This window comes from Drosophila teissieri, chromosome 3L (assembly GCF_016746235.2).
Source record: "Drosophila teissieri strain GT53w chromosome 3L, Prin_Dtei_1.1, whole genome shotgun sequence".
In the NCBI taxonomy this organism is placed as follows: domain Eukaryota; kingdom Metazoa; phylum Arthropoda; class Insecta; order Diptera; family Drosophilidae; genus Drosophila; species Drosophila teissieri.
The window spans coordinates 4,261,241-4,282,977 of NC_053031.1; the positions used below are offsets into that span (position 1 = coordinate 4,261,241).

At 41.8% G+C, this 21,737-nt stretch overlaps 2 protein-coding genes across 8 annotated transcripts in view; both read right to left on the reverse strand.

Annotated features, from left to right (window-relative positions):
- LOC122617845 (calcium uniporter protein, mitochondrial) overlaps positions 1–12,904 on the reverse strand; it is a 43,525-nt gene extending 30,621 nt beyond the window's left edge. For 4 of the 7 annotated variants that reach the window (XM_043793865.1, XM_043793864.1, XM_043793863.1 and 1 more), the window contains exons 1-3: positions 12,771–12,904; positions 11,676–11,963; positions 693–789 (exon numbers count right to left, since the gene is read on the reverse strand). In XM_043793865.1, coding sequence (XP_043649800.1) covers positions 693–789; positions 11,676–11,792 — 214 coding nt within the window. In that variant the 5' untranslated portion in view covers positions 11,793–11,963; positions 12,771–12,904. Of the gene's footprint in view, positions 1–136; positions 233–283; positions 545–692; positions 790–11,675; positions 11,964–12,770 lie in introns of all 7 variants that reach the window. The other 3 variants (XM_043793861.1, XM_043793859.1, XM_043793860.1) reach the window with 2 other exon arrangements.
- A 635-nt stretch (positions 12,905–13,539) lies between these two features.
- The window catches only part of LOC122615663 (bifunctional heparan sulfate N-deacetylase/N-sulfotransferase), a 55,427-nt gene continuing 47,229 nt past the window's right edge, over positions 13,540–21,737 (reverse strand). The window contains exons 5-7 of the mRNA XM_043790709.1: positions 17,243–19,127; positions 16,057–16,409; positions 13,540–14,944 (exon numbers count right to left, since the gene is read on the reverse strand). Of these exons, the coding sequence (XP_043646644.1) occupies positions 14,842–14,944; positions 16,057–16,409; positions 17,243–19,127 (2,341 nt within the window). The 3' untranslated portion in view covers positions 13,540–14,841. The remainder of the gene's footprint in view (positions 14,945–16,056; positions 16,410–17,242; positions 19,128–21,737) is intronic.

The window sequence follows — 21,737 nt, forward strand, 5'->3', positions numbered from 1 at the left end:
AAATACGTAAAGAGGGGGATTAAAGTGATTAGAAAGGGAAGCGGCATTTTATCACATAATCAATTGAGTTTTTAGGCAATCGACTAATGTTATGTCAACTTAGAAATCTTTGAATTTAAATAGATTAATGTCTTACCATTACAGGTTTTCTTTTTAGTTTTCTTCCTATTCAGTATCAATTTCTTCTTTCTTTTCCTATTCTTGATTCTCTTCTTGGGTAAACGAACTTTACCTTAGGAAATATATATTTAAATTAAGAAAATTCCTTTCATGATGAACTTACAAAACTCGGACTTCATTTCCTTTGTGACTATTTCTTGCTTCATACATTCTATAAATTGTTGAATTCTTGATATTAGATTAGAAGACGGAGCGCCAGAAACAGAATCCTTAAATTCCTGCGCTCTGCAAGGATTGGTACCTTTTTCTGTTCTCCGATCTCCTATTCGGTACTTAACAAGACATTGATTGGATTTCGATTTCTTTTCTTTTACTTTCCCCTCAATTTCTGCTTGCTCATACCCATGCTGACTTGAACTGCGACCTGCGATTGGGATGATTGATAAGCTTAGATTAGCACCCTCCCACAAAGTTGTCAAATCCAATCAGTTATTCCACACTGAACGAAAATATTTACAAAATATCTGCAAGGTAAATATCTTCATCCACTTCCAATCCAAATTCCCACTCACCTCCCGTCGTCGGTTTTTTATGCTTGTCCGTTTCGCCATCCTCCGTCGTGGAAGCGAAGCTTCTGTGCTGCTGGAGCTCATGACATGGCCGTAAGTGCTGTGGGGAAAAGAGCAGAAAATGTTTGCAAATTAACATTAATGACTCCATTTCGCATTATTGGTTGCGGCTTAAATGGGTCTTTCCTCTTGCAACCAGCAAGTTGTGAAAGAATCTAGGTAAATTGTAAGCCTACTCCGTTCTAAAAGTATAGAGATATTATTACTAAGTCCTTGCGAGTGGGCCTAAGAAAATGTGCATTAGGGTGAGCCTTCGTTTTATGCGAATTTATTTGGGAATACAGTCCGTATGCGTAATTAAGTTCACACGCTATGCCTATAAAACAAAAAATACTATAAAAAGAATAATTAAAATTATTCCATACTAAAGAATCATTATTAGTGCAATATAAAATAATATGCCGGCTTTAAATTTAAAGTTCACCCTGATTTCCATAGAAAATTCCTTTATATATTCAGCAGCTCCACGTCCTTTACATTTTAGAACTGGCATTCCTTGCATGTTTCAGCCGAACCTAATTAAGTTAAAATGCTCCCAAGTGAAATCACGTGCTCCCCATAACGAAGGACGAAAACGACAACGAACTGGCACTCAAAACAAAAAAACAAAAAAAAAAAAACAGAAAAACGGAAAAGGAAATGGGACTATGGAATATGAGATGCGTAAATACAGTTATTCTGAGGACCACATGAATGTGTGTGAGCTGGTGTGGCTTTAACCCACAACATGGTCTTCGTCTGGCGCTTTTCCTTTACAACTTTCTTGTGCTCCTTCCCTATGCCGGCAACATTGCGTATGAGTAATCACACACGCACCAACACACTCAAACACTCCGGGGAGGACACAAATGGGCACAGGAAATCGAAACCGAAACCGTTTACCGGGTCGTTTTATCAACTAAACAAGTCAGGTGTTTGGGCGGACTTCAAAGTTGAAACATTGTTAGCATTACACCTCACACCTACACAGCGAAACTTAAAAATCATACTAATAATATACATATTAGTTATTCAAAGATAACTTTTAAAACTTTAACTCTGTAAAAGTAGAGCAGTGTAGTTGGATTTTCTCCAGTAATTCCAGAGCAGCCCTCGCACTTTAAGCTTGTGCTTGAAAATATAAAATAACATTGCATAATTTTAGGTGCAGCATTCAAAGTGTGTGTGTGTTTGCATAGCAGCACAAACCTATATGCATAACTTTTAGACCCGAGTTGGGAATTGCGGATTTTTCTCATATGCTATGCACGTGTTGTGCTTCGATTTTAACTTTTACTGATTGGATTTCACGCTCCACTCCAATCAGGCGCTTCAATAATTCAGCCCCGCTCGAATGCGCAGTGAAAAATGTAGCAAAATCAAATGTTTCCCACGAGTAATTGAAATTTAAATGGCAAATAAATTTCCAAAACACGCCCATGCAGTCCCTAGACCAAATTTTGTTAGTTGTTTTTCCGCAGAAACTTTGGTGATTTGTTGCCGCGCATTATTGATGGACTTGGCCTGGCCAAATGACAATGGAACATCTCTGACAGTTGGTCAGAGTTTCATCCGGCACAGAATGTCTGGATGCTGAGACCGAGATGAGAGTGGCGAAACCGGAGGGGCAAAAGTAAAAGTTATGACCCCCGACGAGCTGTCAGCCGGCATCAAATGTTAAAAAGTTGCCCCACAGGCATTTGCAGTGAACCAAATGAAACATTAGGCGTCACATAAATTTAACAAGCTGCGACAGCCAACGAAATCCAAGCTCCAGCCGGATAGTATGCCACTTTTCTTGCCACTGCGGCCAGAAAGTTTTTACGATCAGCCGAATAAATTGAAATCGCAGCTCAGTTCAGCTTAGTTCAGCTTGTCCACGAGATGAGAGCGAGAAAATGTAATTCCATAAATTACACCTGCTGTTTTTCCCGGGAAAATGATAAACAGAAACTTGTGACCGCATCTGGAGGCGAATCATTTCAAGTTAATTTGCCTTGTGGGGCAGCTTTAAAAATATGTTGAATGTTGTATAAGCATCAACATCCTTGGCCTCTGTCTGCGACATGTTGCAGCAATTGTCTCTTAATGAGCCCGACAATGTGACCACGTGCGGCGATGTGCTAGTCTAAGTCGCAAGAAAAACAAGTCAGCACACAGGACACGCCAGGATAAACAAGGAGACAGGACGAAAAGGCTTTCTGAAAGAGCAAAATAAGTGGAGGCCCTGGGTCATAACAATAAACCAAGCGAGCCGAGTGGATGTCTCTGGGTTCCTCAAATCTTTTCCGTCTGCGAAACACCAAAAAAAAAAAAACCAAACAAAAGTCTGCCAACATTAGAGATAAAAATAAAATTACAGTGGTTCGTGTAATTTGCATAACAATTTCATTTCACTCAACTTTTAGGGGCCATCTCTTGAATTTTTCAAATTGCTATTCATACTTTAAAGCAAGCCAAGCCCCTTAAAAAGAAGCTTTACGCTGATGGAAATTAAATTTGTATTTTAGTAAGTATACAAGAAAAGCACATGAATAACTCTTTTTGAAATCGTTTTTCTGCAATTAAATAAAAAGCTTTAAACGTGCAACTGCATAACTAACTGTTCTAACTCTTTTATGAATTATGATTGGTTTTAATGGTCTAAGTTGGTCTTCCTATATTTTCAGACAGTGGCATTCATTGATAAAGTATGAAGAACTTGGCGCAACGCCGCAGCAAATTTCTAAATTGATAGAAATAAAAATTTAAGAACCCCGTCGCAAGGCATCCTGCATGGAAACTTCCCGGTTAAGGAAGTCATGCAAGCTGAAAAGTTTTAAGACAGTAGAATCCCTAGACAAGCACTCGCCTTTCAGCCCTTTGTTCTTGGCCAACAGAGTCGCGTGTCAAGTGGCACATTCCTGGGCTTCTAGCCAAGAATAGCACGGCGCCGAGCATATTGTTCTTTATGCGTTGGATTGTCTTTGAATGAGCTCGTTAAGTCTTTGGCAAATGGAATAATGAATCCTCGTCAAAGCAATTTGTCCGAGCGACCGACCGACCGACCGGTGGAAATGCAATTGAAGTTTCGCGAACAGATATGTATTTTATAGCTCGTAAAAGCAAAGCAATTTGTTATATTGGAATCGAGGCTGCTGGCGATGAATCATAAAAATATTTTGTGAGTGAGCAGCAAATCATCGAGAAAATGAAATTAGTGGAATGACATCGAAGGATCGAGGCGAAGACAGGATAAGGCTTAAGAAAAAATCCCCGTAACATCTCGGCAAAACCCCAAGCCACGTCGATATAATATATTTCTAAAAATATATTAAAAGGAGAAGCGGACGGAGAGAAAGCTAATAAATTAGACACATGTTCACAGCAGGCGGGGGAATTTTTTGTCGGTTTCTGTTTTTCACAGGCGCACAGTGAATAGAATTGCCAGTAAAGATTTTCTGCAAGTAAATATTTAGCTGAGAAAAGGCAGAGAAAAATAGATAAACAAGCGCACACATTCTGACGTCGACTATCAAAAATCATCAGATACAGAGAGAGAAAAAATTGGAGAGACAAGCCAGACAGACTAAAATTAGTGTGCACAAAGTGATAAACATACACATCAAATAGATACCGAAATACACAACCATGAAATGGAAATAGATATTTTTGTGTTCCTCTTGAAGAGTGCAAAACGCGGCCAGAATTTTGTCGCCACCCTCACAGTTCACAGATAGCCACAGAAAATTTGGTTAAAAGCAGACACATATGCCTGTAAGACAGTAATATCTAGTATGGCCAGAATGAGGAAATAAAAACATACACAAAACGAATTGTGTGTGTCAGAGGCAAAGTTTTCGCATTTGCCACAAGCATTTCTGGAATGCCTGCTTATGTAGGCCGTTTTATCTGAAGTTCACTCATCCTCTCCCTTAAGAGTTGGCCAAAAGTGAGTTTTATGTGCTCATTTGTAAGCGTTTTACTTCAGTTTAAACGCAAGCTTAGGGAATTGCTGTGGCCTTTCAGTAAATTTCATTCAAATTGCGTATACGTCAGTTGGCCCCTCGGTTTGTTTGTTTATTCAGTCAATTTTGTTAATGGAAATTCGCCAGAAGAAAATAAATGAATTGCATTTCATTTATAGGATTCAATTACAAGGGAATTAGGTAAATGTTGTAACTAGAGGAAGACATGCATGTCACTCGCCGGCGGCTACTTAATAATGCAAAGGGTGAAATAAAATTCGAGTTAATTAAGCTTTAATTGTAATTGGAAAAGGTAAGAAGGGGATGTGCGAAAATCCCACAAGGATTACACAGTCGCACATTTACACTCTCCTCGCTGTATTTCACCCTTATTCAACCCTCGAGTTGGCCAAGCGAATTTCAATTACAGATATTCCATATTCATAGAGTCTGTGTGCTGCCCTCAGGTAACAGACTGCCATCAGTAAATAATACACACGATACAACGATGAACAACGATGAACCAAAAAGTGGTAACAAAGGTGGAAAAAGGGCCGCAACAAATTGAGGCACTAAAAGCTGCGGCCAGTCAATACAAAGCTCATAGAAACGGGAAACCATAAACTTGTGGATTAAAGTACATACCCATATCTCGCAATCAGGATTCGACGGGGGCCGTAGCATACATAAAAACCAACTCAGTAATTGCATTACTCACTCAAAATAATGGCTCATTAACCCGCAGGCCATTGAAGAAGGATGTGGGAGCTGCTCGGCTTTAATTAGTGACTACGGTATCCATCTTGGCCCTCTCAGGCTTCACTACACACGCTGAGTTGTCCAACAAAAGTACACAAAGTAAACGTGTTCCTCTGAGGAAAAATATTATTTCCTTGCCATAGAAATTTCCCTTTTTGCCGAAAATATCCAGCTGCCAGCAAAAAAAAAATAAGTGCCTTCAAAGGACCTCTCACACTTTCTCTGGCAAAGGTTGTGTGCGCTTTCTTTGCAAATATCTTGGCCATGTGCATGAACAATTTCCAGGACACGACCTTGCGCGGGTAATTTTCATTTTAATTTTAATACAATTAACACTCACAAGAGGCGATGAAATAGGTCTCAGTGAAAAGTGACAGGCCACGCCCCAATGCTTATCAGAAAGGACCCGAGGCCACATCCCATTGTAATTAGTAGGCGAGAAGAAGCGAAAAAGCGGCAACAAAAACCCAGCCGCATGTTGAGTGCTCCATTTAGGGCAAACCGCATGAAAACAACATTATGCAGTCCCTTTTTTATGGCTGAAATAAACTAGAATGGTGACAACAAAAACGAGTGCTTTATAAGGACTCCGCTGCAATGTCTTTTTTGTATAGGACACGCAACAATATAGTTTTAATTGTTACTGTTTTACTATATACCATATGCATTAATATACAATAAAGGATTGCAACAGATTTAAACATCTACTTTATTTGCACCCGTGGTAGGGATACATTAAAAACAAAAGCTGCATATTAACTTGTGTTTGTGTTTGGTTTTGTTACATCGCTACTTTGCAACCGTATGACAAACTTAAGTGGATATTATGGAAGCCCTTACCGAGAGTAGGACAGGCTAAGTAAATTTATGTAGCTCATTTTGGAGTCTAGCTCACCGTGCCTGTGGAGCGCAACGAAAATTTGCATATAATAGTAGAATTTTCGCCTTCAAAACCGAGGAAAGAGACGACAACAACAGCAGCTGACACTCGAGTCCTCCAGTCGAGAAACTTGGGAACCTGGGACCAAAACTGAAAACTCAAAACCCAGAGAAGCCAGCGATGTGGCCTGAATTAATAACGAACCTTTTATGTGGTTCCCTTCGACTGGGATGCCTATTCCCCTTTTTGTTTGGCCTTAAATTGGCTAGAATTTATTCAGAGATTGGGACGGCGATAGAGTTCTGCAAGTGGCCAAAGCCACAAATATTTACTAAATAAATTAGCAGCCACTTGGCGCTGTTTGCCCAACGCGCTTGGTAGTCAATACACTGAATTTAAATCAATGCACAGCACGAAAAAAAGAAGTGTACACAAGAGTGACTCTTCGCGGAATTATGCTGACAACATTGAAATATTTTATGGCGCAGGTCAATCGCCATTGGAGATCTCCCCTCGAATGGTTTAAATTGAATTGGGTTGATTTTATGAGTTCAACAAATAATTTATTTAAACAGACTGCTGGTCGCGTGGCCTCGTGGCCTCGTCGAGTAAAGTATGTATTTTAAATTGAGCACTTTTATGTACACAGTCAGTGCTGATAAGTGCTATCACAGAAATGCCACTGAGTGATAAGGGACATCGGGGCAAAAGTGAACTGGATTCTTCCCTGGCGCTTACAGTTTAACCTAAATTGTAAATAGTTTCGCAGATTGGATTACAAGAGCGCGGCGAAAGGGGAAAGATACACAGAGGGCTTTTGGCCACTTGTATCTATCAGATACTCGTGCAGCCCAACTCGGTGCAGAGTCATTAGATAAACATCAAAGCGAACATTCAAGCCGACAAGTTGTGGGGCAAACTCGAGGTCACAAACAGGATGGGGGGTTCTAATGGGGGCGGGGGGCCTATATGTGGGGGTTTATTTGCCGCCCTTGTCGACAGCAGAAGTCAAGTGCAGGAGCAATGGCCACATCACGCAAAGGCCAAGTTGCCAGAAGTTAAATTACTGTGGAGATTGGGAAAGACAAACATCACCATGAATACACTTATGAACTGCCTCATATAGGATTAATTTATACAATAATAATTGGTAACTATTTTTCACTATTATAATTATTTGATTAGATTACTGATTGTAGTTTTTGATCCTTAAAAACTTTACCTAAATTCTTAGAAAAGGTTAAAAAGCAATCAAATGACTGAAGTTTCCATTTTCCATTCTCTTCAGCACCGTAAAAAGTGGTTTCCACTTTTAAAGTATATATGTAAGTCAATTTATTGATATTTTTAAACGGTACTATAGAATTGAACTGGAAATTATAAGTTCCCCTAACCAATTTTCTGAAAGTGTACGTTTATTATAAGGCGAAGGCATATTCACTCCGTAAGCTATTTGTCGTTATACAAGTTATGCTGGCAATTTGGAAGGCATAACTTAAAGTTCTGCTGATGAAGCGGCAGCTTCAGCCCTAATGAGGTCTCTCTAATTTGTGACATGCTGCCATCGCCGTTTACGATAGCATTAATTACGCGTATAATCCTCGTCCTCGTCGTTTCCTCGAGGATTCCCTTTCGGAGTGTACTTACTGCATATATGTATGCAAATATTTTTGCAACGTCTGGTGGGGAAATTTTTGCTCGTCGTTTTTCCCCGATAGCTAAGTAAAGATTTAGCAGCGCTGATAAATGTGCGAAAACGTGCACAAGTTTGCAAGGAGAAGCCTGTGTCGAAGGATAATATGGGAACGAGTGGGTGTTACACCAATGCCGGTCCTATGATATGCAGATTTTCTGCGGCTTGACTGCTTGTGTACGGGTTAAGTCGAATGCTTTTTGGTGATTTTACGGTGAGAGCCGCAGAAACTTGCTGATCAAACAATAGTTGATAGTATTTAAGAAGGAGATTAGCGCCAGTCGAGAATAAGTGCTGATAAGTTAAGTACTTTTCTGGGCCTAGACAGCCGGCAAAAAAAGTTGCCGTAACTTTGACTTTGCTGGAAATGAGCCGGTAAAACTTGAGATTAAGGTTAAGCAGGTCTTAAAATGATTAAACATCTTTGGAACAAGAGTACTCTCCAGCTAGAATGTATGAGAAGCGCAGAGAAGGGTGCAAAATATCCAGAAAGTGAAGTAAGATAATAACTTAGGCAGTCTGAAAAGTGTTTCATTCAACTTAAACTGAATGAGTGCTAATTTAATTAAATAAGTTTTAATCCGATTTGGCAAGCGTGATGTGAAATGCAATCAAGGTTGTTTACTTCAAATTATAAAGTTGAAACTTCATTTCAAGTCTTATTAAATCAATGGAAACCGTGAAAATTGCCAGAAAAGTGCATTTTTGCAAAGCGCATTTTAAGTGACACTTACTAAGCCTGACTAAATGAGCAGATTTTGTTAAAAAGTTACTATATATGTATGAACCAAACACCACACGACTATAAGCCCTGGCTTTAAGCTGCTGACCTCTGGCTGCATTACGTGCAACCAGCGCAGGTTTGCTTTGGATATGATGAATTCCATTTGCATAAGTACCGCTTTGTTTTTGTTTGCCCGACTATAGGGCTTTATTTATGTATGTATATATGTGTGTATGTCTGTGTTTGCACGCACACTGGCGCACTCAGAGATGCACAAATAAAGCCGGGTCCAAAGCCTGAATCATGGCACTCGTGTATTTAATCAAATATCAATTGATCGCCCATCGCAACGGTTGCATCTGTCGGAAAATAATTGCTCACCGGCACAGAAAATTCCCAGTAACGTACAATTGTGGTCAGACCAATAGGGTCTGATAAGGCAGGAAAGTATTCAAATTATAATTATATTATAAATCAGCATTCTAGGAATAAGCACTCAACCAACTTTGAACTGCCAATGCCTAAATGTATGTAGTTAAATTAGTCGTAATAAAATGAACTTTTTAACGTGGCATACTATCTCATAAAACCAAAAATATATGAGATCTAAGTTATAAAAGTTCTGTGCTGTTAGACATAACTCATAAATGAGGCTGTATTTTTCATTGTGTCCAATTTTAATGTTTCACCCAAAACTTCCGTGCCATCAAAAACTTAATGCTGAAACAATTTGTGGGAAAACTTTCGAGTGCCAAATATACTTGTGTAATTGGTTAGAATTATATTTTCGCCATATTTCAGGAACAATAGTGGAGTTTCCTAGTATTCCAGCTGTCACTGTTCCACATACACACACACACACGTATATATTTGTGTGTGTGTGCCACGCCCCAGGAAACAGGACGATGGCAAAACAAATGGCAACACACAATGCAAAAAAGCCGAAACTCGAGGGCAAGCCAAAAATCCCGTTCTAGTGAAATTGTCGGAAAGAGACAGCTATAGGAGAGGGGGCAGAAGAGGATGGGGAGATGTAACGACACACGTTCTGTGTCTGTGAGTCCATGTGCCTGCCTGCCTGTGTGTGTGTGTGTATTGTGGAGCAGACCGAATGGCGCCAATAAAAGTTGTTGTATTCTACGAAAACATAGGAAAAACTGCAAGAGGGGTGCCCCGAAATAATTCTACAAATCCTCTGGACTTTATTTATTTTTTCGCGTACGCCCAGAGATTTCGAGTGAGCAAATTGGAGCGTGATGTGGAGACCCTATGACAGGTTAAGATGCCAAAAACGGAAATCCGGGTCAAGAAGTTTGCCAGACTCTTTTGAGCTTGACAATCACTGATGTCGTTTTTGTCATCGTTTCTATTTGCCTTAATCAGCTGGGAAAAGCTCGAAAAACAAAATGCAAATCCAGATAGACACTTGTGGGCACAAAAAGTCGAGCAAATAGCCTGCTAAAAGCAAATAATCTAGGTACAAAGTATCTCGCCCCTTTTTTTCGCCCAATGTCATCAACACTCGCTTTTCGTTTCTCCCGCTCTCTTTGCAAACACAAAAGCTCAAAGCCGCCCGGCTGAGTTGAGCAAATAACGGCGTATTTAATCATTTTGTATGCAAATCGAGTTTGTCATAAAAGAAATACTAGCACACAATACATGCCGGTTGAATGAGCCTTTTTGGTACAGTGAAGCTCCTATCAGGAAAATTATAACCCATAATTCTCAGAACATTTGGGATGTGAAATTTCCTGTCGAGAATAACACATATGTATGTATATACTATATTTTATATTTATAAGAACTCAAGTTTTATATAACTTACATTTAGAAGTGTTTAAATTTAAATTCTGATTCCGATTTACTATTGTCATTGTCATTTTTGAGGCTTATCAAATATTCATCATAACCGAGTTTTACTGTGCCCTGATTGCGCTTTTCGCTGACTCTCATTAAGCTTGAATGGAAAACTGATAAGCATTAGCGTTTACAATTGCTTAACAACAAAAATCAGCAGCAACATCAATGAAATGACTCACCCACATTAATTAAATAAATTACCTACAGTTTGATGGGCACTGGGATGCCATATCGAGTGCTAATTGTTCCAAACTTCTCTCTCCGAAAAAAAATTACCTCCATCACTCATCTATCAACGCCCCTCTCTCTTCACCACCCCCGCCACCAACAACACGTCATGTGATGATAAACATTTCTGACAGCTGTTTTGTTGTTATTGCCTTGGCCTTTTCGCGCAGGTGCAAAAACAACAACAAGTAGTAAGGGAGAGAGAGAAAAATTCCGCTGAGAGTGAAAGATGGAGAGTCAAACTCCAAATGAAGTTTGCCCACTCAGAGTGCAAAGGAGAAGGGGGGAAAGTGAAAGAAAGAGAAACAGAGTAAGAATCATATGTACATATGACATGTGAACATAGTAAATATGTATGTATGTATGTAAGCTTATTTAGTATTTTCGGACTGGTTCTTTGCATAAATTTTAAAAATTCGAAGCACAAAATATGCCTGCCACAGCAGAGGACAAGACATTTCTATATAAGTATGACTGTGCAGAGCTACAACTGTGTGCAGACAGTGGGGGCTAACAAAATAGCAGTGCTAAAATAAAAGGTTTTATTATTCTTTCAACCAACTTGAAAAGTAATGAAAGCATTCGGAACTGACCTACATAACTATGCAATAAGTTGCGATGAAACTATAATGGAATTGCTCATTTCTTGGTGCTAAAAAGCTACCCCTTGCTGTTAGCATGCGCTTATTCACATTCGAGGAACAAGTGCGTGTATTTTTATAGATCCAATACCGGCGCTGGCCAACAGCTGCTCCCCCGGAGCGCGACTTCCCCAGATAGTTTTCCATGAACTATGTGTGTACATTTGTACATGATATGTATCAATGTGTGTAGGTACTTTGTATGGCGAACTTACCAGGGCGAAGGTGGTGCCGGGGGCCAGACGCAGGGCGAGACTTCTATGGGTGGTGGTCGCCGCCGGTCGCAGGAAGAGCCGAAAGGCGCTGACCATGGCAGCCCTATTTCTGGACATGATGCGGCTCGCTCGACAGGAACTGGTTGTGCAGCTGAACTGGACTGGACACTTCACCACAGCACTGAATGCTCCTCTTTATTATTATATCTTTATGGTAAATCACGAGAGCACCGTTTATGGGGGGTAAATAATGAGTAATGTTGAAACTTTTCGCTATTCGGCGCCCAACTTGTTGTATGGGTAAGAAAATAAATGAAAATTACAAGTACGTCAAAGAGGCTTGGCACTATCTTTCAGCCAAAATCCAAATCGAAATGAAAGGGGTATTATTTATTCGAACCGGAAACTTCTGCGAAGCCTCTTTCATCGTCGTGGATTCCGAAGGCACCGTTAGAATCTTCCGATAGGCCCGAATAGATAGCTCCCACGATAAATAAACAAAGTCGACCAATACGAATTTCACTTTCACCTAACATTTTGTTATGATTACGTTAGATTTTGACTACTTGGGCAAAAGTTTGTAAGTTGTGACAGGGAAAATGCAACAAGCCGCAGGCAACAACAAAAACAACCAAGAACGGGCGCCAAAAGGGAGAACGTGAGAATTTTCGGAGAGGAGGGGCGAAGAGAATTACCGGTTTTACCAAGCGAATCTTTTCTTTAACTTTTCATGCGCGGCACAGGGGGCAAAAAACCCAGCGATTAGCACTCGGAATAGAATTATTTATACATATGTGGAAAGATATATGTATATTCTGGGAATTTAATTATTAAGAACGCGCCGATTTCATGGACTTTCGCTGCACGGCACTCTCTCTCTTTCGCTCTCTTTGCACTCTCTTCGCCCACGACTTTTTGTTTAAAGCCGGCTGTGAGCACGCGATATTATTAATAATTAACTCTTTTTGCAACTGTCGTTTAAGGCCGAGTACCTGTTAGCACGTGCTATTTTTATCGTTCTCTAGCTTATCTAGTTGAAATTTAAACGTATAGCTTGCGGTTTCGATTCGAATTCGACGCGGCAACCATATATACCGTTGTTTTCCTAAGTAAATAAATTTATTTACTCGACAATATACACCAAAATTGCGCGTATTTGAATGCTAATATTCAAAGTTGTCAATAGAATTTGAAAACATCGACACCCACAACCGACACGAACGAACTACAGAAATGAACTAACCGAAGCTGCGAAGGAAAAGCTATGCCTAATCGATACTATCAGTGCGCCCCCAGCACCTATCGATTACCTTGTAGGGATATCACTGTTTTCACTAACTGAAGTGGCGCCGAACTACGTATTTCAAAATATTAACTTTGATTGTACGAAAGTAGTGTTTTTTATTCTTTATAACTTTAGTTAGTTTCCTAAAGCTAAAATTTAACTATATTTTGATTGGTTTTTGCAGAATCGCATTTCTTACTTTTCGTACATTTAATTTTAATAATTTGGTGATGGAAAGAAAAGCCTTTTGAAATTAACGTAATTTCGTGCCAAATGCGGAAATTGCCATTCCGATTTCCACACATTTTCATTCGATAAGTTTTTCCCTTTTCCGCACTTAGCATGGACACTTTCAATTTGGTTCGTGAACTCGATAAAAGTGGTTTGTGCGCTCGACCAAGGTGAGAGTCTTTGCTTAATGCCTTTACTTGGTTTTAGAATATAGCCAAGGGTCGTGTCTCGGCTTTTAGACCGGCTTGTGATTGAAAACCATTGTTTTTTAGAACGAAAGTAAACCGACTTTTTAAATTTCCCGCTTAATTACACAAATAAGTAAATCGCATCCATTTTACACTTGCAATAATTTCGCTTTTATTATTGTCGCATTACCAATCTAAACTTGAACTAGTCCTCATACATTTACGCATATATCCAACTATACAATAGAGCTTTGCTTAGTGCTGCGTTAGAACTACAACTAGAGTTTTACAGTTTTACATCGAGGCCTGTGACAAGCGCATGTTAGGTCTACTCACTAGGCTTAGGCTAAAAACATCTATAATACACTTAGGGGATAGAGGCAGCCTTATGCTTAACGTACTAGTCCGATATATATGTATATCTGGTTTTTACTGCTGGAACAAAGTCACAGTTGTGGCATGGATTTGAAATGCTTAAAGTACACAGAAGTTTCTGCGGCTGCCGTGTGAATAGTAGTACATACATAGTTATGTATTTTGGAGTTGTCAAAAGTTATTTGATCGAGTCTTTAGGATGCGGAGAGCTGAATCGGTGTCTGAGGTAATAGTAATAATGAAAGTGCTGGATTATGCATAAACTTAATTAGGCGCTTAATGCGCCATGGCCAACTAATAAACATTAAACAACTAACAAAGCGCATTTATGCATTTATTCATGATGCCTCATGATATTATTTATGTTAATTTATAATGCGCAAGCATACACACCCACACACACACACACACACACTCATGCCTATTTACACAATGTCCGCAGATAAATCCACACAGATACGCACTCACACACTGTACAACTTTAGCTGACAACTGCAGTGACATTAATTAGCTGCAATAGCAACAAACAAAAAAGATTTATGCATGTTAAAGGCGACTAATTATGTTATTTTTTCCATCTTAATTTAACTTTTTTCTACGGCAGCTGCTTTTTTAAGCTGTTTTTAAGCCGGCCCTTTTCTGATTTTCACTTTCGGCAAGAGTTTTCAATAGCCTACACTGAGAACATAAAATCAATGCCTCAATTTATACAAATAAAAAACAGCATTGCGTTGAATATAAAAACTAAGAAATTGACATTGCTGTAACTTTTAAACTTAGAATAACTTTAGAACTTAAATAGCCAATTAATATTAAATTTCTATTTGCTGACGCTTGCCAAAAGTGAAAACCGGAAGCGGGTGTGATAGATTTTCCATCGAATTTCCATCAAATTTTCATCCTGTCAGTTGTGACGGCGTCGTCGCTGAGCGCTCTCCGCATTTTCGGCTGCCACATGCAGCCAATGCAACTGTTTCCTGAGTTTTGCCCGCAATTTGCGATACTTGGTGCCTCCTATGCCACTGACACCACCTGCTCCTCCTCCTCCTCCGCCGCCTGCTGCTCCTCCTCCACCAAACAGCTGCTATCACGTTCCCGTGGACAGGTCGTCTTTGAGCCATTGCGGTATTGGCCGCGAGCCCAGCTTTTTGAGCAGCTTCACCAGCGCCGTATTGTGATTGAGATAGTATCTGCAGGAGAGAAAACAAAACAAAAAACCATTGAAACTTCCATCAGAATTTTTAGGAAGAACGCAGTCAAAGTGGTGGCGCGAAATTAGAATTTCAAATCGCTGGTTTCTACGCCACAAAGACAGAACAAATATGCAGATCGACACGGGCTTATCTCTTGCAGCACCTCTTCTTTGCTGGCCAAGTTTCTGAATATTTTACCTCAGTCTGCCATCTCTTGATGATTTTATGAACCACTTGGATTGCTCAGCGCTGAAGGGCAGATTTGTCTGCGGGAATTCGGACAAGTTTGTGCCACCAATCTGTGGAACTAAGCGCGGGTCTTAAAAAGACATAACATCTGGCAGCCGACGGAATATTAGATTCATTTAAGTTTTTATTTGCCACAATAAGAAGCCAGCTCTTGCACTGCCACTGAACTAAACCTTTTTATACCCACATCCACGAACGTAATCGTTTTTACTCCACCACCAGCAGCAGCATTGTGAAATCCCGTCAGGAAACAAATTTCCCCAGCTTACAGGCACTTTTATTTGGCCAACTCCGACTCCCCTGATATATTTCCCATTTACTCCAGTTGAATGCCTCACAAAGTAGTCCATCTGTCCATCTCGATTTCCGTATGTGTGCTTTCCGTGTGTTTGTTGGCCTAGAAAAATCCGGTGCGGCAAATCGTTTTCCTTGTCAACTGACAACAGCTGGCATACCGACGAAATCGCAGTACAGCAAAGTGCACTTTTAGCGGCCGCAAAGTGCCACACACCACACACATCCACACACACATCTACACACACTCATATACACATATCCTTCGCAGGAAGAAAAAGCGAGGAGTTTTGTCCCCACAACCCATGGCCACATATGTTCATTAATCCTTCACTCAAAGCAGCAGCAGCCAGGGATGTGAGCAGCTCCTTCGTCGTCCTGTCTGTCGTCCCAAATCACTCACACCGAAATCGCCGCCCACACACGACTGATGGCTCGAACTTTTCATGATTTTCCCACCTTTGCCCGGCTTTTCCCAGGTCCCTTTGCGCTGCCCCTTTTTTTTTGGGGGGTATTTTTTTTGGAAGGGTTGAAAGGGTATGAGGGCAGTATTCGATTTTACTCACCGCTGCAACAGCTTGGCACTGCGCTCATCCATCGCCGGATACTGGCGTCCCTTGGACTTGCCGAGGCATTTATTGCGCTTCTCGCTGACGGCCTGGCAGTAGAAGCCCTTCTTCACGTCGTATCGCAGGTGATTTGAATAATCGAGCAGCGGCTGGATTTTGAGGAAGCGCTGCAGCTCGTTCATCACATCGATGGGATTCAGGCGCAACTGTTCGCCATCGATGATGTGCAGCTGCTGGGCGGGATAGTAGGCCAGCCAGTGCTCCAAGTGCTGCGCGTACTTGCCGGGATTCAGGCACCGGTTACGCAAATCCTTCAGTGCCCTCGGTGCCGAGTCACCAGCCGTTATGACCTGTTCAAGAGATTGAATGGTGTGAAATCAGTGTATTTCTAAGCATGAACACCCAATTGCTCATATGCACGTTACGAAAGTGGACCATTTTCCTAGCAGTATATTAGGACATAAAATAGCAAGGGAGCTTTGAAAAACCTTTTAAAACTTATGAAATTATAAAATTCCTGCTGCAAATGCTTACCCCCTTTACTCGCAGTGCAGAAATGCTATCAGAGAAGTGAGGAAAGAGTTCTGACTGCCTTGGCATCGACCTGGACACATGTCAGAGCAAGCTGGTGGAGTAATCTGAGGCATTCGGACATGTGTTAGTTGTGGGGGACAAGCTCGGGTGCAAATAGAAATTTTCCGGCATGGAATTCAAATGAAATGTGCCAAAGCATCAACGAAAGGAGCTGGCAGGATGTGTGGAGGATGGAGGCACCTTATTGCCACAATGGAGCAGCAGAACAAGTCCCACAAGTTGTTTCGAATTAAAACTGAATTTTCCTACATTTATTTTGCTTTTCTCGATTTGCTGTTGAGGTCAACCCAAATGAATTTTCCTGTTTGCTTAACTGTTTCTTTTCATCTTCATCCCACGCTGCGAGATAAGAAATTGCAATTTGGGGAATTTGTATTCGCCTCACTTGATATCGAATGCATATCAATCAAGGGGCACCATTTGATTTCCATAGTAAGCAATGAGGCGAGTTAATTATAGTTTCCATTGGGTTGGTTTGGGAAAATCAACAAAAACAAATACAGATTGCTGGAAAATGAAATGTCTAGCTTCGTACTATGTTTTCCTTTTAATAATAACTCCACACATTCAGTAGGTAAAACTGGCTCACCTGATAGAAACTATAGTTGTTGGCTATGACATCGCCGTGGGAACGCTGATGCTGGTACCAGGAGTAGGCCCTCTTCGCCGGCGATATCAGAATCGTGACGATTTTCGCATGTGGAAGCAGGGCGTGAGTTCGTTTGGGCACAGCCTCGCCATCGAAGTAGGTGGCACTCTTCTCGAACATGAAGCGTGGCGAGCCCAACTGCGTGGGCATCGGGGAGCTCGTGTTCGGCAGCGCTTCCGAGGGGAAGAAGTCCATGTACCAGTCCAGGCCGCGGTAGTAGTTGTTGCCGTTGAAGAACTGAACCTCCTCGAAGGTGTCCGGACTAGCGATGTTGCTCGCAATGCTGCCGTGCATAGATAGGAATGTGTACAATGCGGTTGTGCCCGTTTTCTGCGGCCCAATCACCAGGAACTTGGGCAGCGAATCGCAGTTCTTGGTCTTGGACCAGATCTTCTTGTGGCGCACATCGTCACAGGGATTACCCCACACGGGATCCACCTCCTCGGGATGCAGCCGGAAGTACATCTCGGCCAGCTGAACTGGCGGAGCCGAGGCCAACTTGAGATTGGTCCAGCACTGCAGGAACTTGATCACCGATTGGAATGTGTACAGAGCCAGACGATCCGAACCGTAGTTGGACATGTGCGTCATGAAGATGTTGATGGGATTATACACAATGGTCTGGAAGAGTTCGCCACCCTGTATGGACTCATCCAGCTTATCTCTACCGCCCGGATAGCGATCAATGTACATGGTGTGGGTGAAGAGACCACAGGTTTGCCTGGGCAACACCATTATGTTGCGATGAATGAATCCTCTTCTCAGTCGAGCGGGTCTCAAGTGCGGATACTCTTCGGTGGACGTAACCTTCACGTTCCACACCTTCTTCCAGGCCAAGTACAGTAGCTCATGGGCGGGGTAAACGCCCGAATGGTGCGGTGATATGGAGTAGCCCGAGTCCGTGGGTATGTTGTGGTCCACGGCAAAGGCGTAGTTTAAGTGCATTTCTGCCATCAGGAGGGTTAGGTTATCGTACAAATGGGGCTGCTGGTGCTTCCACATGTGCGAGAACCAGTTGAACTCTTGAACGTTCTGCAGCAGGAAATCATCTCCCAGATTCTCCTCCCGCGTGCCATGATGATAGTACTTTCCCGAGAATCCCAGATTGAACCGGAAGCCCGGCACCATGGCAGCTATATTTTTCTGGGTCGCTATTAGGGCTCTCACATCATCTGGTCGCAGTCTTGTGCCCTTTTCGCCCACGAATATGTCATCGATATCGACTAGAACCATTCGCTCCAGATTCAGACTAAGTTGACCATGACTTAGATAGCTCAGAGCATCCAGGAAGACCAAACGATGCAGCCAGAAACGCAGACTGCTGCCGAAGAGCACTCGCTGTATGCCATCCAACTGGCCGCGATCTTGAAGCACAGTTGTCAGCGGCAGTTGCACCTGACCCACACTGTCCGCTGGATATTCCTGAGTGTTTCGCTGAGCCCACTCCACCGGCTCGTAGGTACTGTGATTATGCTGGAAAACCGCCCAATCATCACCGGGCAGAGCTCCCCAAGCCGTCTCACCAGCGCGTGTTAATCGCAGCACCGATGACAGGGGATTCAAGCTGGCGTCTCTCAGCCTCAGATTCGTGTTGACAAACAGCGGAAAGTCGCGAAGCTGGGCACCCACCAGCGTCTCCTCACTGGGACTCACGAAGCCCACAATGCCCACGGAGTACTCGCGGCAGTATTTGTCCAGCAGCTCGCGATTCCATTTGTCCATATTGAGGTATTTGTCCAGGTTCTCAAACACAATCACGCCATAACGACCTTTGTCGAGATTGGTGAGCACTGGCAAACTCTTGCCCGCCACTTCGATTTTGTATCTGCAAATAAGAGAAAATGGAATTTTAAAGAACGTGTTGATAGCAACATTTTAAATTGGAAAACAATATGTGCGAGAGGTGATAGTTAGTTATCAAATCTCCAACAATCCCAATAAGTATTTTAGCAGATCATCGGCATCTTTTAAGCTTAAAAAACATAACTCAAATATTTTTCTAACCTAACGCAATTGCTGTGCAACAAATGGCATATCACAATGGGTGGAATATGTGTGTGCCATAACTGTCAAACCAGAAACAACATGGCAAACAAAGATGGCGTTAGAAGTACTTCCGGCACAGATAGAGACAGAAAGAAAGTGCTTGTCAAATGTGACATTCATTGAGGGTGTGAGCAAATGAGACAAACGAAATCCTTCTTGGATTGGAATAGTGCAGCGAGAGCTGCATTTGACAGCCGGATGTCAAAAGCGGTTGGCTATGACAAGCCACATATAGATATATATAGAATGGGCGACATTGCAATGCAATTCCGAAACACCAAACGTGAGTTGCATGCGACGCAGCTTGTGTTTGTTTTTCAGCTGAAAGAATAGATAAGCTTAGATTGGTCTGTCAAGAAAGCGCAAAAATATATTGCATAAATCTCAGCGCACGCTTTAACTGCATAATTTCCATTCGTTAGCGATATGAATGTGAACATGTGCATTTACGTATGCCATTTGGTATGCATTTCCATTCCATAGCCAGGAAAAGCACTTGGAAAAAACACAGCCAATGGCATAATTACATTGAACACGGTTGCATTAATATTCAACGTCCTTATGAATAAAATCAATTTCAATATTATTATTTTCGCTGAGTAAACCTGCTAAACGTTGCCATCTACCCCACTTCATATTACTACTACTCCCTACTCTTAATGTTCGCTTTCGCCTGTGCGTAAATATTTTGCATAAATATTAAAATATTTTCACTGATATGGAATTTCCAATTGATTGAATTTCATGTCTGTCTCTGTGCATTTCTCTTTGGGCGGTGGGCGAATGCATATGCATATGCATACGCATATATGGACCAAATGTCGGTTTTGGTTTTACGTATATCCTGGTTGGCATACACTGCCAACCAGCATCCTGGATTCTGGATCCTGGATCCTGCATCCCACCACATCCTGTTGGCCAGCCAGTCAGGCGGGCCATTTAGTGGATTTTAAAGCTAAACAAGCCAAGCTCGTGACCGAGGCCAAAAACCCAAGCCCCCGAGCCAAAAAGCACAAAAACTCAGTGATCCGATCCTTCGGCAAAATGTTGTCCACTTTATTCAATATGCCAAGCGGTGTTTCCACCATTTAAGAGGCCAGTACACGTAAAACCCGAAACGGAACGTAAAAAACCCAATGGAGCAGCCATTGTAAGCATTTTTATTGCTTCACTTTTTGTTGTTCTTTAACCCGCCACACATTCGCCGAAGCATATTAAAAATATTTGCAACTGCCCCCGCAACCGCGCGGCTGCATATAAAAGTCATAAGGCAAAACAGTTTATATATGACTGAATGCGGTGCTCCACTGAGCCGAAACTGCTCCCCGTATATATATTTATATATATGTATATATATCGTAGATATGTATATATCCTGTGGAATGGGGAGTCGTGCCTCGTGAGCGTGGCGTATTATTGATAGTTTTGTGCGATGGGCCTGACAAAAAACGAAATGACTTTTGGCCTGGTCCCCCAGCGACCCGCTGAGTTATGGGAGTTGGGAAATAAAATCAGGTGGGGCGAGCTGGATATTTTTGGGTGGCCGTGGGTGTTGGGCGGTTAAAACGCTGACACACACTGCATGCATTGCATATTTTATGGCGCGTCAACACGAGACCATGTGTCACCCGGCAGGGGGTCTCCACATTTCGGAGTGAAGGCTGGGGATTCTGCAGCAAGCCCATCAAAGTGGTCATTTATGTTTCGCCCGGATATTGAAAAATCGCATGCCCAGCTCGACGGCTCGAGGACGAAATGCGCATGAAAGACTGGGCATATAAAGAGGTAAATTAAAAGTGAGGATCAGCCACCAAGGCGGGAAGACCTGAAAATTCAGAAAAAATTAACCAACTAATGAACATGGAAAAGCTCTTTAAAATTATTTTGCAGTTTCGATATACAGCTTAAAACAAAAAGAAGAGAAATTTGCATTTAGAAACCGAAATTCTTTAATTCAAAAACGCGCTGATTAGACATTTTTACACCCTAATATGTGCCCACTGTCACAGATAAGAGCCAAACCGCCAAACCGTCGAGCAGCCCAAAACGACCCACATCAAATGGCACAAACGAGCCGCAGAGGCAGCAAAAGAATTTCCATTGCATACTTTGCAGGTGTTTGGGGGTGAATTTAATGCGAACTTCTGCTAGGTTATTCGAGTGCTGTAAGGGCATTAATTAAAGCGTTTTATCTGCACAAAATGTTTGTTTAATTAACTATATAATGACACTTTCCCTTGGTGCGAATGTGTCGCTCGCTGTGTGAATGTATGTTGATGTTTGAAATTTAATTGCCAGACGGAAAGTGAGAGAAGTTCATTTGCAGGCCCGCAGCGGATTTGTTTTAAAAACCCATTACCGGGTATTACTTGCAAGTAAATAAATGTTG